This window comes from Bubalus kerabau, chromosome 2 (genome assembly GCF_029407905.1).
Source record: "Bubalus kerabau isolate K-KA32 ecotype Philippines breed swamp buffalo chromosome 2, PCC_UOA_SB_1v2, whole genome shotgun sequence".
Classification (NCBI taxonomy): Eukaryota; Metazoa; Chordata; class Mammalia; order Artiodactyla; family Bovidae; genus Bubalus; species Bubalus kerabau.
Window position 1 is genome coordinate 10,768,349 of NC_073625.1, and position 19,963 is coordinate 10,788,311.

Genomic DNA, 19,963 nt, shown 5'->3' on the forward strand with positions numbered 1-19,963 from the left:
AAGTGAGGACCCTACCGGATAGGAGGGGGCCCCATAATCACAGTGTCCCTTGGCGTGGGGGTGGAGGCTGTTGCCCTCCTGGCCGCAGAAGCCCAGGGCAGGCTGGGGGAGCCCGGGTTTGATTGGAGTCCTGCCCATTTTCAGGGTTCTGCCAGGCCCGCTGGTCGGAGGACTCAGAGCAGGAATGGGATAGTTGTCCCTCACGCCCAGACGGGGATACAGGTCTTCTAGGTAGACGGGGTGGGGGTGGAGGTAGGGAGAGAATCCTGGATGGGGTCCAGGAGACCTCTTCTTAAAACCCTACACAGCATGATATTTGGGTGTGTGTGTGTGTGTGTGTGTGTGTGTGTGTGTGTGTGTGCGCGCGCGCGCGCACTGGGGCTTGGAAGATCCACAAGTGATGTGATAGGAGAGGACAAGTAAGAAAGGATGCGGTCATGCCCTAGGGAATGCTCACTCTTGTTTTCCTTACTGCAGACTCTGAAACAGCACGTCTACAAATTACAGTGCCACGGAAGATTGAGACAAACACCAAAGATGGCAGTATTTCAGAAACACATGTAATTAACAAATCATTTTAAAATAAAAGAGTGTTTTATTTTTACTGGAGTGCAAGACCCCAATCGATGCACGCCTTCATGACATTTTGTGTTCTACCAAGATTGTGTTCAAGAGACCTTTTGTCTGAGGAGAACAAGTGCTTTCTTTTCATTTCTCAAGTAAATATAAGCCTTATGAAACAATTTTAAAATACAGATACAAAGAAAAGAGATGCCTTGAATTCGTATCACACAAAAAGGAGTCTATGGTCTACTAAATTTTCTTTTTAAATATATGTTGTATGTAAATGAAGCCATACAAATATTTAACTTGTAGCATGATTTTAAGATAACAGTATATAAATAATATCTTCATACCTGTATTTAACATATATGTGCATATGGATATGTTTGCAAAAATGAATGTTATTTTTGGTCTGACTAACATGGTAAAGTGCGTCCCTTATGTACGTTGTAAAATGAAATCTAGGCAGTGCAGAGACTTGTTAAGAAAGTGAATGGCTATCTCACTTTCTAAAGGCGGTAAATTTGAAGGAAGTTTTAGAGACATGCATACACACACGCACATAAATTTTTAATGACCGTGTATGAGAGTTGTAGTTGGCTTTTTCTTTTATGGGTAGACTTATGATTTAATTTTATGATAATTAGTAACAGCCCAGTTATTATTTTTCTTAACTGTAGCATATCTTATATGTAACATCATAAAATGTTTCAAATTATAGATGGCTAAATAGTTTCATTTCTTTTTTTTCCATGGGGATGGTCTTGATCCATGTCTTCTGTACAATGTCACAAACCTCTGTCTGTAGTTCATTAGGCACTCTGTCTATCAAATCTAGTCCCTTAAATCTATTTTTCACTTCCACTGTGTAAAGGCACTTGATTTAGGTCATACCTTAATGGTCTAGTGGTTTCCCCCACTTTCTTCAATTTAGGTCTGAATATGTAAATAAGGAGTTCATGATCTGAGCCATAGTCAGCTCACGGTCTTGTTTTTGCTGACTGTATAGAGCTTCTGCATCTTTGGCTGCAAAGAATATAATCAATCTGATGTCTGTGTTGGCCATCTGGTGATGTCCATGTGTAGAGTCTTCTCGTGTTGTTGGAAGAGGGTGTTTGCTATGACCAGTGTGTTCCCTTGGCAAAACTCTATTAGCCTTTGTCCTGTTTCATTCTCTACTCCAAGGCCAAATTTGCCTGTTACTCCAGGTGTTTCTTGACATCCTACTTTTGCATTCCAGTCCCCTATAATGAAAAGGACATCTTTTGGGGGTGTTAGTTTTAAAAGGTCTTGTATGTCTTCATAGAACCATTCAACTTCAGCTTCTTCAGAGTTACTGGTCGGGGCATAGACTTAGATTTTGCTGATATTGTTTGTCATGGAAACGAACAGAGATCATTGTGTTGTTTTTGAGAGTGTATGCAAGTACTGCATTTCAGACTCTTTTGTTGACTATGATGGCTACTCCATTTCTTCTAAGGGATTCCTGCCCACATTTGTAGATATAATGGTCTTCTGAGTTAAATACACCCATTCCAGGCAATTTTAGTTTGCTGATTCCTAGAATTTCAACATTCATTCTTGGATCTCCTGTTTGACCACTTCCAATTTGCCTTGATTCATGGACCTAACATTCCAGGTTGTAATGCAATGTTGCTCTTTACAGCATCGGACCTTCCTTACATCACCAGTCACATCCACAACTGGGTGTTGTTTTTGGTATGGCTCCATCACTTCATTCTTTCTGAAAAAGAAATGCAGAAAGGCAAAATGGTTGTCTGAGGAGGCCTTACAAATAGCTGTGAAAGAAGAGAAGTGAAAAGTGAAGGAGAAAAGGAAAGATATAAGCACCTTAATACAGAGTTCCAAAGAATAGCAAGGAGGGATAAGAAAGTCATCCTCAGTGATCAATGCAAAGAAATAGGGGAAAACAACAGAATGGGAAAGACTAGAGATCTCTTCAAGAAAATTAGAGATACCAAGGGAACATTTCAGGCAAAGATGGGCTCAATAGAGGACAGGAATTGTATGGACCTAGCAGAAGTAGAAGATATTAAGACCTGGCAAAAATAGACAGAAGAACTATGGAAAAAAGATCTTCACAACCCAGATAATCACGATGGTGTGATCACTCACCTAGAGCCAGACATCCTGGAATGTGAAGTCAAGTGGGCCTTAGGAGGCATCACTACGATCAAAGCTAGTGGAGGTGATGGAATTCCAGTCGAGCTATTTCAAATCTTGAAAGATGATGCTGTCAAAGTGCTGCACTCAATATGCCAGCAAATTTGGAAAACTCAGCGATGGCCACAGGACTGGAAAAGGTCAGTTTTCATTCCAATCCCAAAGAAAGGCAATGTCAAAGAATGCTCAAACTACCGCACAATTGCACTCATCTCACATGCTAGTAGATTAATGCTCAAAATTCTCCAAGCCAGGCTTCAGCAATACGTGAACTATGAACTTCCAGATTTTTAAGCTGGTTTTAGAAAAGGCAGAGGAACCAAAGATCAAATTGCCAACATCCATTGGATCATCAAAAAAGGAAGAGCATTCAAGAAAAACATCTATTTCTGCTTTATTGACTATGCCAAAGCCTTTGACTATGTGGATCATAATAAACTGGAAAATTCTGAAAGAGATGGGAATACCAGACCACCTGACCTGCCTCTTGAGAAACCTGTATGCAGGTCAAGAAGCAACAGTTTGAACTGGACATGTAACAATGCACTGGTTCCAAATAGGAAAAGGAGTACGTCAAGGCTGTATATTGTCACCCTGCTAATTTAACTTACATGCAGAGTACATCATGAGAAACACTGCACTGGATGAAGCACAAGCTGGAATCAAGATTGCCGGGAGAAATATCAATCACCTCAAATATGCAGATGACACTACCTTTATGGCAGAAAGTGAAGAAGAACTAAAAAGCCTCTTGATGACAGTGACCTCTAGTGAAAAAGTTGGCTTAAAGCTCAACATTCAGAAAACTAAGACCATGGCATCTGGTCCCATCACTTCACAGGAAATAGATGGGGAAACAGTGGAAACAGTGGCTGGCTTTGTTTTTTGGGGCTCCAAAATCACTGCAGATGGTGATTGCAGCCATGAAATTAAAAGACACTTACTCCTTGGAAGGAAAGTTATGACCAACATAGACAGCATATTAAAAAGCAGAGACATTACTTTGTCAATAAAGGTCCATCTAGTCAAGGCTATGGTTTTTCCAATGGTCATGTATGGATGTGAGAGTTGGACTATAAAGAAAGCTGAGTGCTGAAGAATTGATGCTTTTGAACTGTGGTGTTGGAGAAGACTCTTGAGAGTCCCTTGGACTGCAAGGAGATCCAACCAGTCCATCCTAAAGGAGATCAGTCCTGGGTGTTCATTGGAAGGACTAATGTGAAGCTGAAACTCCAGTACTTTGGCCACCTAATGCAAAGAGCTGACTCATTTGAAAAGACCCTGATGCTGGGGAAGATGAAGGCAGGAGGAGATGGCGACCACAGATGTTTGGATGGCCTCACCGACTCAATGGATGGGTTTCAGTGAACTCCAGGAGTTGGTGATGGAGAGGGAGGCCTGGCGTGCTGTTCATGGGGTCTCAAAGAGTCGGACACAGCTGAGTGACTGAAGGTTTATTTGAAGGTTTATGAATAGTTTCATAAACCTTCCTGAATAGTCATCTCAATGGAGTCAAGGGTCAAACCACTGTAAACAGTTGTTGATAAATAATGCAAAATGTCTACCAGAATAGTTGCCTTATGTTTGACTCTTCTTCACAAAAATAGTGATGCCTATTGACCTGAGGCCTCTCCAGGTCTCCTCTTCAATCTTCTTATCTTTGCTCTAGTGAATACCCTCAATGAATGCTTCACGTCTAACGGGTGTTTTTCATCTAAGCCTTAACAAGAGATTACACATCTGTATATCAACTGTTTGAATCATTTTAATTAGTTGTCAGTCTGTTTCTGGTTTTGACTTCTCTTTTAATAAGAATTAACAGCTTCAGATAGGACACTTTGTTTTCCAGAATGCAAAAGTGTTGATGTAAAAACATAGGGATGGGGTAGGAATCCGATTACAACCCCAGTAGCAAGATCTGAGAGGAATGTACTCAAATTTTTGTTAAATGAAAAACTGTGTTAGACATTGGGGTAGGTTTTATAGACTGAGTGGTTTACTTCTGACTGGCTCACTTTGTGGCACCAAGAAACACCAGAGATTATATATTTATAAAAGCTATTACATCCCCCAAAATGATCATCGGGAGACACTGTATGTTCAGGAGAGTATAATGTACACTGGGAAAACGCTTCCAAAAGAAAGCATGAGGTTCCATGATCAGATCAGATCAGTCACTCAGTCGTGTCCAACTCTTTGTGACCCCATGAATCTCAGCACGCCAGGCCTCCCTGTCCATCACCAACTCTCAGAGTTCACTCAGACTCATGTCCATCGAGTCAGTGATGCCATCCAGCCATCTCATCCTCTGTCATCCCCTTCTCCTCTTGCCCCCAATCCCTCCCAGCATCAGAGTCTTTTCCAATGAGTCAACTCTTCACATGAGGTGGCCAAAGTACTGGAGTTTCAGCTTTAGCATCATTCCTTCCAAAGAAATCCCAGGGCTGATCTCCTTAGAATGAACTGGTTGGATCTCCTTGCAGTCCAAGGTTCCATGATAATAGCAGGAAAAATAGAGCATTTGGCACACACACACACATGCAAACACACACACATATACACACCCAATATTATGAGATAAGCATCCCTTGCTTTAAAATATTCATTTCTCAAGGAACATATAATGCTTCTAAATTTCTATGAATTTAATACAATGTCATCAGCATATATAACATGAAAACTGATGGCACAGCAGAGAGAAATTTTCAAATGCATTTCCATAGACAGACCTTTAAATTTTTTCTCACATGTTGATTGGCCAGTGTTAAAATTCTTCATGTGGGGAAGGAACATTTGAGCAAGAAAAAATAAGCATTTTATTGAAGAATAAAGTGACCCCAATGAAGTTTTCCCCTTTCTGCTCTTCGTTTAGACACACTGGACTCTATGGATATCACATATGAGGGTTTTATATAAAGATAAAAGCTATGTTGCAGCAAGAAAAAGAGAATTCAATAAGTATCAGGAATCCAGGAAGCTACCCCAGTGAGCTAGCTCCATGTGAGTCTGTGCTCTGGGAATACGCTGAGACTCTGGCTTTAAAATCACGAGATTTATGGGAGGAATCTTGGCTTTGGGAGAACTCCTTACACAGCTTTCAGTGACCTCTTAAGTAACCAAGCTAGCCTTTTTGAACTAGTTAGGGAAACACAACAGAAGCTAACCTTGGCCAGGGGGGTTTTGTACTGTAAACTGCAGCAATGTTAAGTCTCAATGCCCTTGTTTTAGCCAAGAGTCAGAAACATCCAAATTTGTCACTATTTCCAGAAACAGAACTTTAAAAAAATTTTTTTAATATAAATTTATTTATTTTAATTGGAGGCTAATCTCTTTACAATATTGTGTTGGTTTTGCCATACATCGACATGAATCCGCCACGGGTGTACACGTGTTCCCCATCCTGAGCACCCCCCCACCTCTCTCCCCAAGAACTTTTCTAACCAAGCTGCACGTATGCTCTGTCTCCGTTGTAAATAATGGTTCTGAAGAACAATACTTATACTTTTCAAGAATATATGATGTCATTTAATGAAATACCACAGCAAGGAAAACAAATAAATAAATGAAAAACCTATAGGGATAGTACAGCACTCATTATTTGGGAACAGTACAGTTAGGTTGAAACTTAACAAAAAGACTCAGAAATGTATTTGAAAATTTAAAAATATATTTGTACATGGTTCATGGGTTGATGGATAGATCATAAACTGTAATCAATATTAAATAATAAACAATGAATGAGAATGAAAAATTGCAAAGAAAAACTTAAGTCATGCTCTGAAGTTCATATAATACCATAATATATACTCCTATCCACAAATAAATAGGTGACAATAAATGGTTGGAAATTTAAAAATAGAAAAATAACTATAACCTTAAAATTCTTAAAACTTTCTCCTTAAATAAAGAGGTAGAATTAATGAAAAAATACATAAACTGAAGTAGCTCAGATTCCCAATGTCAAAAGTTGATTTCTGAGAAGAAGGTAAAACAGAACATTTGGTGAGATAGACTAAGGAAAATGAGAAGGAAGAGATGCACTGTTAGAAGTGAGACTCACACAAATGTGAACTGGCCAATAGAATATGAATTCCAGATATCATCCCTTAGCAGAAGAATGGCCTTTTAGCTTTCTGAATGGTGCCTTTAGGTGAACATCAGATTTTAGTTTAATTTTAGTTTTATCTTAGAACTTGCTTTGTATTCTTTAATTTTCCTTTTATTTTCTCTGGAAACTGCAAAGTAAGGAAAGATCAGAAAACTCAAATTTCTTCAAATTTTACTCAACATTTCTAAATGCAACCATTTTAAGTAAAAATTTGTTTGAGACTTTAATGCTCTTACTTTTGCAGTAGATTTATAATCCTAGATTTTATATAACTTGGATTATGATTAATTCTGTCATATGTTCCAAGACTGAAGAAAACTGTCATGGTATATCTCTGTAGGAGTGGAGATACATAGTTTTTTTTTTTGTTGTTTTTAGTCTCTTTGACATTTCTGACTGTTTTGAGACTCCATGGACTGTAGCCTGCCCGGTTCCTCTGTCCATGTGATTTCACAGACAAGAATACTGGAGTTGGTTGTCATTTCCTTCTCCAGTATATATAATTTTGATATATGATATCATCCCTGTTTATATAAAAGAGTACATATTTTTTAAAATTAGGACTTTTGACTTTCAGAGATTTGAAATATCTAATAATTACTTTTTCTCTGAATCCTTTGCTATAGGTTGCCTATTCCATCCAAATTGACAAGAAAACATACACTCTCCCACTTGAAAAACAGTAAGTGGACATTCTTCCTTTCATAGAGTTGTTTTTAGTTTCTTAAATTTGTAATGGCTTCCTATAACTGAGTCTACATTAAAGCCTAAACATTCAAAGGCATGAGTATTTTATTTAACATGTTAAGTCTTCTTGTTAATTCATGTCAGATTAGACTTTTGAGTCATTATCATTAGCTCTTAAGTCTAATATTCAGATTCAACTATAATGATATAAATATTAGAGCATATGAAATACATGAACATTGTTTTATGTAACTCTTTACATTTAATTACATTACTATTGTAAATGAACTAATGTTATCTGCCCATAATTCAGTTTGTTTGTTTCATGTCATTTAACATAATTATGTGACTTTATGCATTTTGTTTGATGTTACATTCTCAGTTTGTCTCACTTTGCTATAGTGTATACTTTTAATGTCTTCAGATTTCTGCTTTCATTCTGTGAGGAAGCCAACATCAATAACCTGTGTGTATCACTCCATGATTTTCTAATCTAAATTTCATCTTTACCTGAAATAAAACATACAGAAACCTACCCGAAAAAGGATTTCTTTGCTCAAATGCAAATTGTCTTCTGCAAGTGTCTTATTCAATAACAGCACATATTTTCTTTCTCTGTATGTATATTTTCACTCATTTTTAGTAGTGAGAATGCATGGTATATAGTATTGATGGGTAATTAGGTTATTTCCAGGGATTGTCACTATAGACTCTGACAAGAAGCATCCTCATCCATGTATTTTTATATCATTGAGATATTGTTACATAACAGACTTGGTATAAATTAATGGACTTCTGGATCAAGAAGGATGAATGCTAAAAATAGTCATACCAGTCATAATAATGACAAGAACAACAGTAACTGACATTTACTGAGCAAGTACCATTTTCCAAGTGCATTTCTAGCAATTTTCATGTTGCTGAGTCATGTCTGACTCTTTGGTACCTCATGGACTGCAGCATGCCAGGCTCTCCATTTATCTAACCATCTCATATTCCATCACCCTCATCTCCTTTTTGCTTCAATCTTTCCCAACATCAGTGTCTTTCCAATGAGCAGATTCTTCACATCAGCTGGCCAAAGTATTGGAGCTTCAGCTTCAGCATCAGTCCTTCCACTGACTATTCATGTTTGATTGCCTTTAGGATAAACTGGCTTGATCTCTTTGCAGTCCACAGGACTCTCGAGTGTCTTCTCCAGAACCACAATTCAAAGGCATCAGTTCCTCAGCCTTCTTATGGGCCTATTCTCAAATCTGTACGTGACTACTGGAAAAACCATGACTTTGACTATGCAGACCTTTATTGGTGAAGTGGTATCTCTGCATTCTAGTACACTGTCTATGTTTGTCGTAGCTTTACTTCGAAGAAGCAAGTGTTTTAATGTCATGACTGCAGTCACTGTCTTCAGTGATTATGGAGACCAAGAAAATAAAATCTGTCACTGCTTTTGCTTTTTCCACATCTATTTGCTATGAAGTGAGGGGACCAGAAGCTATGATCTTAGTTTTTTGACTGTTGAATTTTAAGCCAGCTTTTTCACTCTCCTCTTTCAGTCTCTTCAGGAGGCTCTTTAGTTCCTCTTCACTTTCTGCCATTAGAATGATATCATCTGCACATCTCAGGTTGTGGATATTTCTCCAACAATCTTCATTCCAGCTTGTGCTTCATCCAGCCCATCATTCCATATGATGTATGCTGCTTATAAGTTTAATAAGCAGGGTGACAATATACAACCTCTTACTCCTTTCCCTATTTGCACCAGTCAGTTGTTCCATGTCTGATTCCTACTGTTGCTTCTTGACCCACATATAGGTTTCTCAGAAGAGAGGTAAGGTGTTCTAGTACAAGCATTTCTTTGAGAATTTTCCACAATTTATTGTGACCCATAGTCAAAGGCTCTAGCATAGTCAATGAAGGAGAAGGCGATGTTTTTCTGTTTCTCCTTTGCTTTCTTCATGATCCAACGAATGTTGGAAATTTGATCTGTCTTCTCTACTTCTTCTAAACCCGGCTTGTACATCTGGAATTACATGGTTCATGTACTTCTGAAGTCTAACTTGAAGGATTTTGAGCATAACCTTGCTGGCATGTAAAATTAGCACAATGGTAAGGTCGTTTGAGCATTCTTTGGCACTGCCCTTTTTTGAGGTTGGAATAAAAACTGACATTTTCCACTCCTGTGGCCACTGCTGGGTTTTCCAAATTTGCTGATTTACTGAGTGCAGCACTCTAACAGCATCATCTTTTAGAATTTTGAGTAATTCAGCTGGAATTCTTTTACCTCCATTAACTTTGTTCGTAACAGTGCTTCCTAAGGCCTACTTGATTTCACATTCCAGCATGTCTGGCCCTAGGTGAGTGACCACACCATGGTGGTTTTTTAGGTCATTAAAACCTTTCTGGTATAGTTCCTTTGCATACTCTTGCCATCTCTTAATATTTTTTGCTTCAGTTAGATCTTCAGTGTTTCTGTCCTTCATCAGGCCCATCTTTACTTGAAATATTCCCTTATCTCCAGTTTTCTTGAAGAGATCTTTAGTCTTTCCCTTTCTATATTTTTCTCTGTTTTTTTGTTTGTTTGTTTTGTTTTTTGTTTTTTTTTTTCATTGCTCAAGAAGTCTTTCTCATCTCTCCTTGCTATTCTCTGGAACTCTGCATTTAGTTGAGTATATCTTTCCCTTTCTCCCTTGCCTTTCACTTCTCTTCTTTCCCCGGCTATTTTTAGCACATCCTCAGACAACCACTTTGCCTTCTTGCATTTCTTCTTCTTTGGGATGGTTTTGGTCATTGCCTCCTGTACAGTATTACAAACTTCCATCCACAGTTCTTCAGGCACTCTTCTATCAGGTCTAATCCCTTGAATCTATTTGTCACCTCTACTGTATAATCATAAGGGATTTGATTTAGATCTTACCTGAATGGCCTAGTGGCTTTCCTTGCTGTCTTCAACTTTAGTCTGAATTTTGCAATAAGGAGCCACAGTCAGCTCCAGGCTTTGTTTTTACTGATTGTATACAGCTTCTCCATCTTTGGCAACAAAGAACATAATCAATCTGATTTCAGTATTGACCATCTGTTGATGACCATGTGTAGACTGGTCCACTGGATTGTTTGGAAAGAGTGTTTGCTATGACCAGTGTCTTCTCTTGACAAGACTCTGTTAGCCTTTGCCTGCTTTCATTTTGTACTTCAAGGCCAAACTTGTCTGTTATTTCAGGTTTCTCTTGACTTCCTTCTTTTGCCTTCTAATCCCCTAAGATGAAAAGGGCATCTTTTTTTGATCTTAGTTCTAGAAAGTATCCTAGGTCTTCATAGAACCAGTCAACTTCACTGTCTTTAACATCAGCCATTGGGGCGTAGACTTGGGTTACTCTGATGTTGAATGGTTTGCCTTAGAAACGAACTGAGATCATTCTGTCATTTTTGAGATTGACCCAATTACTGCATTTTGAACTCTTTTGTTGACTATGAGGGCTACTCCGTTTCTTCTAAGGGATTCTTGCCCAAAAGAGTGGATATAATGGTCATCTGAATTAAATACACCCTTTCCCATCCATTTTAGTTCACTGATTCCTAAGATGTTGATGTTCAATCTTACCATCTCTTGCTTGACCATTTCCAGTTTACCTTGATTCATGGACCTAACATCCCAGGTTCCTATCCAATATTGTTCTTTACAGTATTGGACTTTCATCACCAGACACATCCACAGATTAGCTTTATTCCTGCTTTGGCCAAACTGCTTCTTTCTTACTGTGCAAAAGTGCAGTTGCTCAGTCGTCACCGACTCTTTGCGACCCCATGGACTGTAGCCTACCAGCCTCCTCCACCCATGGGATTTTCCAGGCAAGAGTACCGGAGTGGGTTGCCATTTCCTTCTCCAGGGGATCTTCCCAACCCAGGGATTGAACTTGAGTCTCCCGCATTTCAGGCAGATGCTTTAACGTCTGAGCCACATTATTAATTGCCCTTTACTCTTCCTGAGTAGCATATTGTATATCTTCAACCTGAGGGGCTCATCTTCCAGTGTCATATCTTTTTGCTTTTTTCATATGGTCTGTGGGGTTTTCCAGGCAAGAATACTGGAGTAGATTTCCTTCTCCAGTGTACTACATTTTGCTGGAACTCTTCACTGTGACCCATCCATCTCGGGTGCATGGCTTATAGCTTCATGTAGTGACACAAGCCATCTCTGCCAAAGCAAGGCTATAATCCATGAAGGGGATTTTACCTTGGGGGTCTGGCAAATTACCAGCCCAGTTTGAGACTATGTCACTTATTTTGATGGGGCCTTCCCAGGTGGCTCAGTGGTAAAGAATCCTCCTGCCAAAGCAGGAAATGCAAGAGACTCATGTTCAGTTCCTGAGTGGGGAAGATACCCTAGAGGAAGCAATGGCAACCCACTCCAGTATTCTTGCCTGGAAAATAGCATGGACAGAGGAGCCTGGTGGCTTACAGTTCATGGGGTTTCAGTGTCAGACATAAGTGAGTGACTGAGCACTACTGCACACTTACTTTTGCCAAAGTGATGTTGGATGAATTGATTTCAACAGAGGCTTAAAAAGGTTCTCATGGTTTTCTGCTCTCCATCTTTATCTGTCATCCCCATGAGAATATGTTTTGGCTAAGCTTGCTGAAAGATTAAAGACATGTGGATTATAGCCAAAGTGTTCTATTTATCCCTGCTGCTGCTAAGTCACTTCAGCCGTGTCCAACTCTGCACGACCCCATAGACGGCAGCCCACCAGGCTCCCCCGTCCCTGGGATTCTCCAGGCAAGAACACTGGAGTGGGTTGCCATTTCCTTCTCCAATGCATGAAAGTGAAAAGTGAAAGTGAAGTCACTCAGTTGTGTCCGACTCTTAGCGACCCCATGGACTGCAGCCTACCAGGCTCCTCCATCCATGGGATTTTCCAGGCAAGAGTACTGGAGTGGGTTGCCATTCCCTACATCAGCCAATATTCAGCTGAATCCTGTACCACTCACTGAGCAAGCCTGGCCAGTTAGCAGAGTTGTCATGGCTACTGGCACATGACCCAAAACTGTGAGCAGTAGGTACATTTTGTTTTACTGTATGTGGTTGTGGTTGTTCATAATGCGACATTATGCATAATATCATTTGTTGAGATTCATTCATATTGATGTGTGCAAAATGGGTTTTAATGCATATGTCGCCATCAAATTAATATATCTCATACATTATTTATCCTCCCTTATTTACAACAAGAAAGCTTTCTAGTTGACATCCCTGGACATGACTTCCCAGGCCTCAGTGTAGCTATTGCATTATAAATAAGAAAATTCTTAAGTGTTATATACTGCCAGTTTTTTTTTTTCTTCAAAACCTTTATAACTAATTTTTATGACAATAAATTAAAGGATATTTGTTTTCTACATTCTCAACCAAATGCATATATTCACTCATTTTTGTTAATTAGTGGATAACAAATACTATTTTATTGTTGCTTTAATATGCCATTCCCTGGTTATTAATAACATGTAGTGTCTTTCCAAGTGAAAATATACAGTTCTCATTGACTTGCTTCCCTTAAGATTTTAAGGTAATTAGTTTTAATTCATTCAGTCAGTCCAATTCAGGTCAGTCACTCAGTCGTGTCCGACTCTTTGCGATCCCATAGACCGCAGCATGCCAGGCCTCCCTGTCCATCACCAACTCCCGGAGTTTCTCCAAACTCATGTCCATTGAGTCGGTGATGCCATCCAACCATCTCATCTTCTGTCATCGTCTTCTTCCACCTTCAATCTTTCCCAGCATCGGGGTCTTTTCTAATGAGTCAGCTCTTCGCATCAGGTGGCCAAAGTATTGTCTTTTATTCATTAGTTTTGAGTTATTTATAGTCTATGTATGGCTTTATCTTTCTGTTTTTCTACTTTTTGCTCCATCATCAACTTGTGAGAAGTTTTATTTTCTCTGGCTATTACCACTTTATCTTTTCTGTAGTTGTGAAAATAGCATGTTGAATATTGATGTTTTCCTCCTATGTTTTGGGGATTTATTGCTATAAAAAATAATTTTCAAATAATCCTCATATTCATATTTTTTCTTATAGGTTCTCATGTTCTTCTCTTGTGTCTCTCAGATCCTAAAGTGATACCAAAACATCCTATATTTTTTAAAATTGTCTTTCCATTCGAAATGTAAATCCACTACTTTCAGTTTCTTTATCAGCTCTATTTGCATTTTCCTTCTTTTTTGAAACATTTTTTAATTGCAGTTTTCTGCTGACTCGGGTATTATTTAGTTAGAATATTTTCTAGTTAGATTATTTTCTTCAGAAGGAATATGCAAATAGCACGCGTCCCTAATCACAGATCTGTGGATGTCTTTTTGTTCTCATAATTGAATAACATTTTGGCAATGTGTTGAATTTGTGAGTCATATTTCTTTTCTATAAATTTTTGTAATTTGATACAGTCTATTTTAAGTTTTCCAGTATGTTTTCTTTGTATAGATGGGTGTGAGTTTCTGTGTATATGTCTGTATATTACATTAATACTCCCTGAAATATCCAAAGTCCCTTAATGTTTTCTTTTTAATTTTCAGCCCATATACCTTATTTTCTTCCATGGGGAATTTATGCTTTCATCCTGCATCTTAATTTCTCTGTGCTCTATATCATATTCTATAACTATGATCAAATCTTTATTTTTGATGTGCATTCTGCCAACATCTTTCTTTATTGGCTAAACCTTTAATTATGTTTACAGTAAGCAAATTTTCTTGGATACATTTATTCGATTCCTTAATATTAACTGTCTGCCAATGCAGGATACAGAAGAGATGTGGATTTGATTCCTGAGTTGGAACTGTCCCCTGGAGGAAGGCATGGCAGCCCACTCAAGTAATGTTGCTTTCAAAATTTCAAAATCTCATGGAAAAAGGAGACCAGTGGACTATAGTCTGTAGAGTCAAAGAGCTGAACACAGCTGAAGGGACATAGCATTCACACATCATGTATTTTAGTTTCATATTATCTTTTTTTTTTTCCTTCTCCAAATGGTCTGCTTGGAAAGCTTATTAATTTTTCTTGAACTTAAGATTGTTCTTGTCCATCAGTGCTACTTCATTAGAAGCTAGCTTTTAAATTTTGCCTTTGATTTGTTTTTCAATTTCCTTTTGTTGGACGTTGTTTTTCTTTCAGTGCTCACTTGTATTTCCCTTATGTGCTTAGTTGCTCAGTCATGTCTGACTCTTTGCAACCCCATAGGCTATAACCCAGCAAGCTCCTCTGTCCATGGGATTTTCCAGGCAAGAACACTGGAGCATGTTGCCATTCCCTCCTGCAGGGAGGCTTCCCAACCCAAGGATCGAACCCAAGCCTCCTGCATGGCAGGTAGATTCTTTACCATCTGAGTTACCAAGGAAGCTTGATTTTCCTTATATCACTGATAAAGGCAGATTGGTGTGTTGTTTCATATAAAAAAGCAAAAGGTGTGGTTTTGGTAAAGAGCCTAGGATGAATAAACTTACAAACTAATTTTTTCTCTTTTTAATAATTCTTGTCAAATATCTGTGAAGGTTTTTACTTCTGATTTCTTTTTTTCCAGGAATTACTGTTGGATTCCCTCTCTGCCACCTCCATTTAAATGCTTACAGTTATATAATGTAGCTCTGCCCTTATTCCAGAATTCATGTTCTGGATGCTTTCACCTAAACCCATCTGGGCCATTCAGATTCTTTAATCATTATATACACTGATATATAAAGATATACATAGTATATCATTTCAGCATATATATATATGTATATATATATAATATATTTGAATCTTTTTGTCTTATACATCATTACAAATTAACTATACTTCACTAACAATCTTTTTTAAAAAAAGAATGAGAGCAAATAAAGTAGATATGAATTGAAAAGTAGTGATTGTAAAGTAATTAACCTCCAATTGAAATAAATAAATTTATATTTTAAATAAATAAATAAAAACAACAAAAAAATAAAAGTAGTGATGAAGAAAGCACTCTGTTAATGCTTTAGTTTCTCTCTATCCTGGTGTTCAGAGGCTTCTTGATGTTTGGAATCCTTGAGAAATCTAGGGTCCTTGGACTCTTTAGTCAGTAGAAATTGTTAAGTGGCCAGACAAGGAATTCAGGCAAGGCTTTGTTGATACTGGAGCTGCAGCAGGAGGGAGTGAAAACAAGCAACAGGTTCCCTTGCTCACTGTCTGAGGAGGGCAAGCTGGTTCCTCATGTGAGGTGAAAGTCAGGGGGGATTGGTGGTCCAAGACCACTCTGCTCACCACAGGAGAGGCCAATGAATCCAAGAGATGAGGGATTGAGGCAAGGAAGAGACTTTATTTGGGGAGCCAGCTGACCGAGAAGATGGCAGGCTAGCACTTCAAAATAACTGTGTTATTGGGGTCTGGATGCCAGATTCTTTTATAGATCACAGATGGGGGAGGTGAGGTAGCAAAGTAAAAAGACCTTGAATCTTGGAAACACCTCCTAGAATGCCAAGTCTCAGGCAGAGGATGTGTTAATTTCTTCCTTCCTGCCATCTACAGCACGTGATTCTGAACAAAGGCACTCCAGTTTACAGTCAGTCAGAGGGGCAGGATTCTCTGAGTCAGGCCATTCAATTATAGTAACAAAAACAATGAAAAGCAAGTCACAGAAACAGTTCCAACATGGAGTCAGAATTAGCTTCTCTGCAACAGTCTGCAGGTTCCCTTGGTGGTGCTGGTACAAGCATCATGCACAGATCAGATCAGATCAGTCGCTCAGTTGTGTCTGACTCTTTGTGACCCCATGAAGTGCAGCACACCAGGCCTCCCTGTCCATCACCAACTCCCGGAGTTCACTCAGACTCACGTCCATCGAGTCAGTGATGCCATCCAGCCATCTCATCCTCTGTCGTCCTCTTCTCCTCCTGCCCCCAATCCCTCCCAGCATCAGAGTCTTTTCCAATGAGTCAACTCTTCACATGAGGTGGCCAAAGTACTGGAGTTTCAGCTTTAGCATCATTCCTTCCAAAGAAATCCCAGGGCTGATCTCCTTCAGAATGGACTGGTTGGATCTCCTTGCAGTCCAAGGGACTCTCAAGAGTCTTCTCCAACACCACAGTTCAAAAGCATCAATTCTTTGGCGCTCAGCCTTCTTCACAGTCCAACTCTCACATCCATACATGACCACTGGAAAAACAGCCTTAACTAGACGGACCTTTGTTGGCAAAGTAATGTCTCTGCTTTTCAATATGCTATCTAGGTTGGTCATAACTTTCCTTTCAAGGAGAAAGCATCTTTTAATTTCATGGCTGCAGTCACCATCTGAAGTGATTTTGGAGCCTCCCCAAAATAAAATCTGACACTGTTTCCACTGTGTCCCCATCTATTTGCCATGAAGTGATGGGACCAGATGCCATGATCTTCGTTTTCTGAATGTTAAGCTTTAAGCCAACTTTTTCACTCTCCACTTTCACTTTCATCAAGAGGCTTTTTAGTTCCTCTTCACTTTCTGCCATAAGGGTGGTGTCATCTGCATATCTAAGGTGATTGATATTTCTCCCGGCAATCTTGATTCCAGCTTGTGTTTCTTCCAGTCCAGCGTTTCTCATGAGGTACTCTGCATATAAGTTAAATGAACAGGGTGACAATATATAGCCTTGACGTACTCCTTTTCCTATTTGGAACCAGTCTGTTGTTCCATGTCCAGTTCTAACTGTTGCTTCCTGACCTGCATACAAGTTTCTCAAGAGGCAGATCAGGTGGTCTGGTATTCCCATCTCCTTCAGAATTTTCCACAGTTTATTGTGATCCACACAGTCAAAGGCTTTGGCATAGTCAATAAAGCAGAAATAGATGTTGTTCATCGCAACACTGTTTATAATATCCAGGACATAGAAGCAACCTAGATGTCCATCAGCAGATGAATGGATAAGAAAGCTATGGTATATATACACAATGGAATATTACTCAGCCATTAAAAGGAATACATTTGAATCAGTTCTAATGAGGTGGATAAAACTGGAGCCTATTATACAGAGTGAAGTAAGCCAGAAAGAAAAACACCAATACAGTATACTAATGCATATATATGGAATTTAGAAAGATGGTAACAATAACCCTGTGTACAAGACAGCAAAAGAGACACTGATGTATAGAACAGTCTTATGGACTCTGTGGGAGAGGGAGAGGGTGGGAAGATTTGGAAGAATGGCATTGAAACATGTATAATATCATGTATGAAACGAGTTGCCAGTCCAGGTTCAATGCACGATACTGGATGCTTGGGGCTGGTGCACTGGGACGACCCAGAGGGATGGAATGGGGAGGGAGGAGGGAGGAGGGTTCAGGATGGGGAACACATGTATACCTGTGGCGGATTCATTTCGATATTTGGCAAAACTAATACAATATTGTAAAGTTTAAAAATAAAATAAAATTAAAAAAAAAAGAAATAGATGTTTTTCTGGAACTCTCTTGCTTTTTCCATGATCCAGCAGATGTTGGCAATTTGATCTCTGCTTCCTCTTCCTTTTCTAAAACCAGCTTGAACATCAGGAAGTTCACAGTTCACATATTGCTGAAGCCTGGCTTGGAGAATTTTGAGCATTACTTTACTAGCGTGTGAGATGAGTGCAATTGTGTGGTAGTTTGAACATTCTTTGGCATTGCCTTTCTTTGGGATTGGAATGAAAACTGACCTTTTCCAGTCCTGTGACCACTGCTGAGTTTTCCAAATTTGTTGGCATATTGAGTGCAGCACTTTCACAGCATCATCTTTCAGGATTTGGAATAGCTCAACTGGAATTCTATCACATCCACTAGCTCTGTTTGTAGCGATGCTTTCTAAGGCCGTGCCTTGTTTTTTCTCCTGGCACCTCAGAAGTGGTAGTCACTTTGTGGCCTTTTTGTGTCTTATTTGCTCATACTTACCCAGACTCCTCATGCAGGCAGTTATTTTTAGTCCCTTATAGTTCCTTTATCATTTGTTACTCAAGGAGACATTTGCCCAGGTCAAGTACTCCAGTAAAGAGTTCAGGTCCCACCCTATCTCATTCCTACCATAAACATGTTAGATTGTTCCAAGATAATCAACAGCCACCTAGTAAGAAGCTTATAGCTCCAAACTCCATTTATATCACATTTATGTAAAAATAACATATGATATTTGAGCCAAAGACTAGAATCCTTCTTCCAAACAAAGACTTTGAGATGTATTGTGTGGTTCTACAATTTTTCTCCTACTGCTTCAAGAGAAGCAGTTTCCATAGAGGGACCATGTCTTTTCCTAGGTTCCAGAAGGAAGGCATTGTGGAGTTGAATCTGCAGTAACCTTGTAAACAACATTTGTTTTAATTTTAAAGCACTGGGAATTTGGAGGTTGTTTTTTAGCATAGGATAAGTTATGAAAAAAAAATTAATGAAATAAGCATGAATTTTTTGTTATTTATCAACCCATGGCTGCTTATTAGCAAATTATAACAAAAGCATTTATGCCATGAGATGTATAGATGGTTGAATCTATAAAAACTTTGCTTTGGATATTGGAAGTCCTGGATTTTACTAGACATCAATCTGTGTCATTACAGTGCCCACACTTGTATCTGGTCATTCTGGTTCTTGTTTTTTCTTATATACATAATATGCTATCAGAAAGAAAGGTAGACAATGGAGAGATGAACCAACTTCAGTTCAGCTCAGTCCCTCAGTCTTGTCTGACTCTTTGCGACCCCATGGACTTCAGAACGCCAGGCCTCCCTGTCCATCATCAACTCCCAGAACTTACTCAAACTCAGGCCATCCAACCATCTTATTGTCTGTCACCCCCTTCTCCTCCTGCCTTCAATCTTTCCCAGCATTAGGGTCTTCTCCAGTGAATCCATTCTTTGCATCAGGTGGCCAAAGTATTGGAGCTTCAGCTTCAGCATCAGTCCTTCCAGTCAATATTCAGGACTGATTTCCTTTAGGATTGACTGGTTTGATCTTCTTGCAGTCCAAGGAAGCCATTTAATTTTTGCATATTTAAGCTCATAAATTGGAAAGTAATGTTTTTTTTTTAAATGTCATAACTCTGAAAGTTACTTTTATTAATGCTGTTATTAAGACAAAGTTTATTGTTTTGGTTGAATTAGGTCATTTGTAGACTCTAACCTCCTGGTGTATTCATACAACAAATCGAGGGTGTTATATCCAGATTCTTCATTTATAAAGGTAAGTTTTACTTTATGTTTTGTAGATTTTTATCCTTTTGGGTAAAGGCATCATTGGTGGGAAGAATGAGCCTCCCTTATGTTCAGCCAGATTGTTGGGCAAGCAGATTGATCACAAACCCAAACATAATGTGGCTGTTGCTATGAAAACATGTCGAATAGAATGAGCACTTTAGAATGTGAAACTCAGGAATCACTTAATTGAAAAGGTCATTTACATTCTCTGGAAGTAGTTG

At 38.9% G+C, this 19,963-nt stretch overlaps 1 protein-coding gene across 1 annotated transcript in view; it reads left to right on the top strand.

The window, feature by feature from the left end:
- Positions 1-19,963, top strand: part of LOC129644377 (A disintegrin and metallopeptidase domain 3-like) — a 109,360-nt gene that overhangs the window by 60 nt on the left and 89,337 nt on the right. The window contains exons 2-4 of the mRNA XM_055570040.1: positions 478-560; positions 7,483-7,538; positions 19,650-19,728. Of these exons, the coding sequence (XP_055426015.1) occupies positions 478-560; positions 7,483-7,538; positions 19,650-19,728 (218 nt within the window). The remainder of the gene's footprint in view (positions 1-477; positions 561-7,482; positions 7,539-19,649; positions 19,729-19,963) is intronic.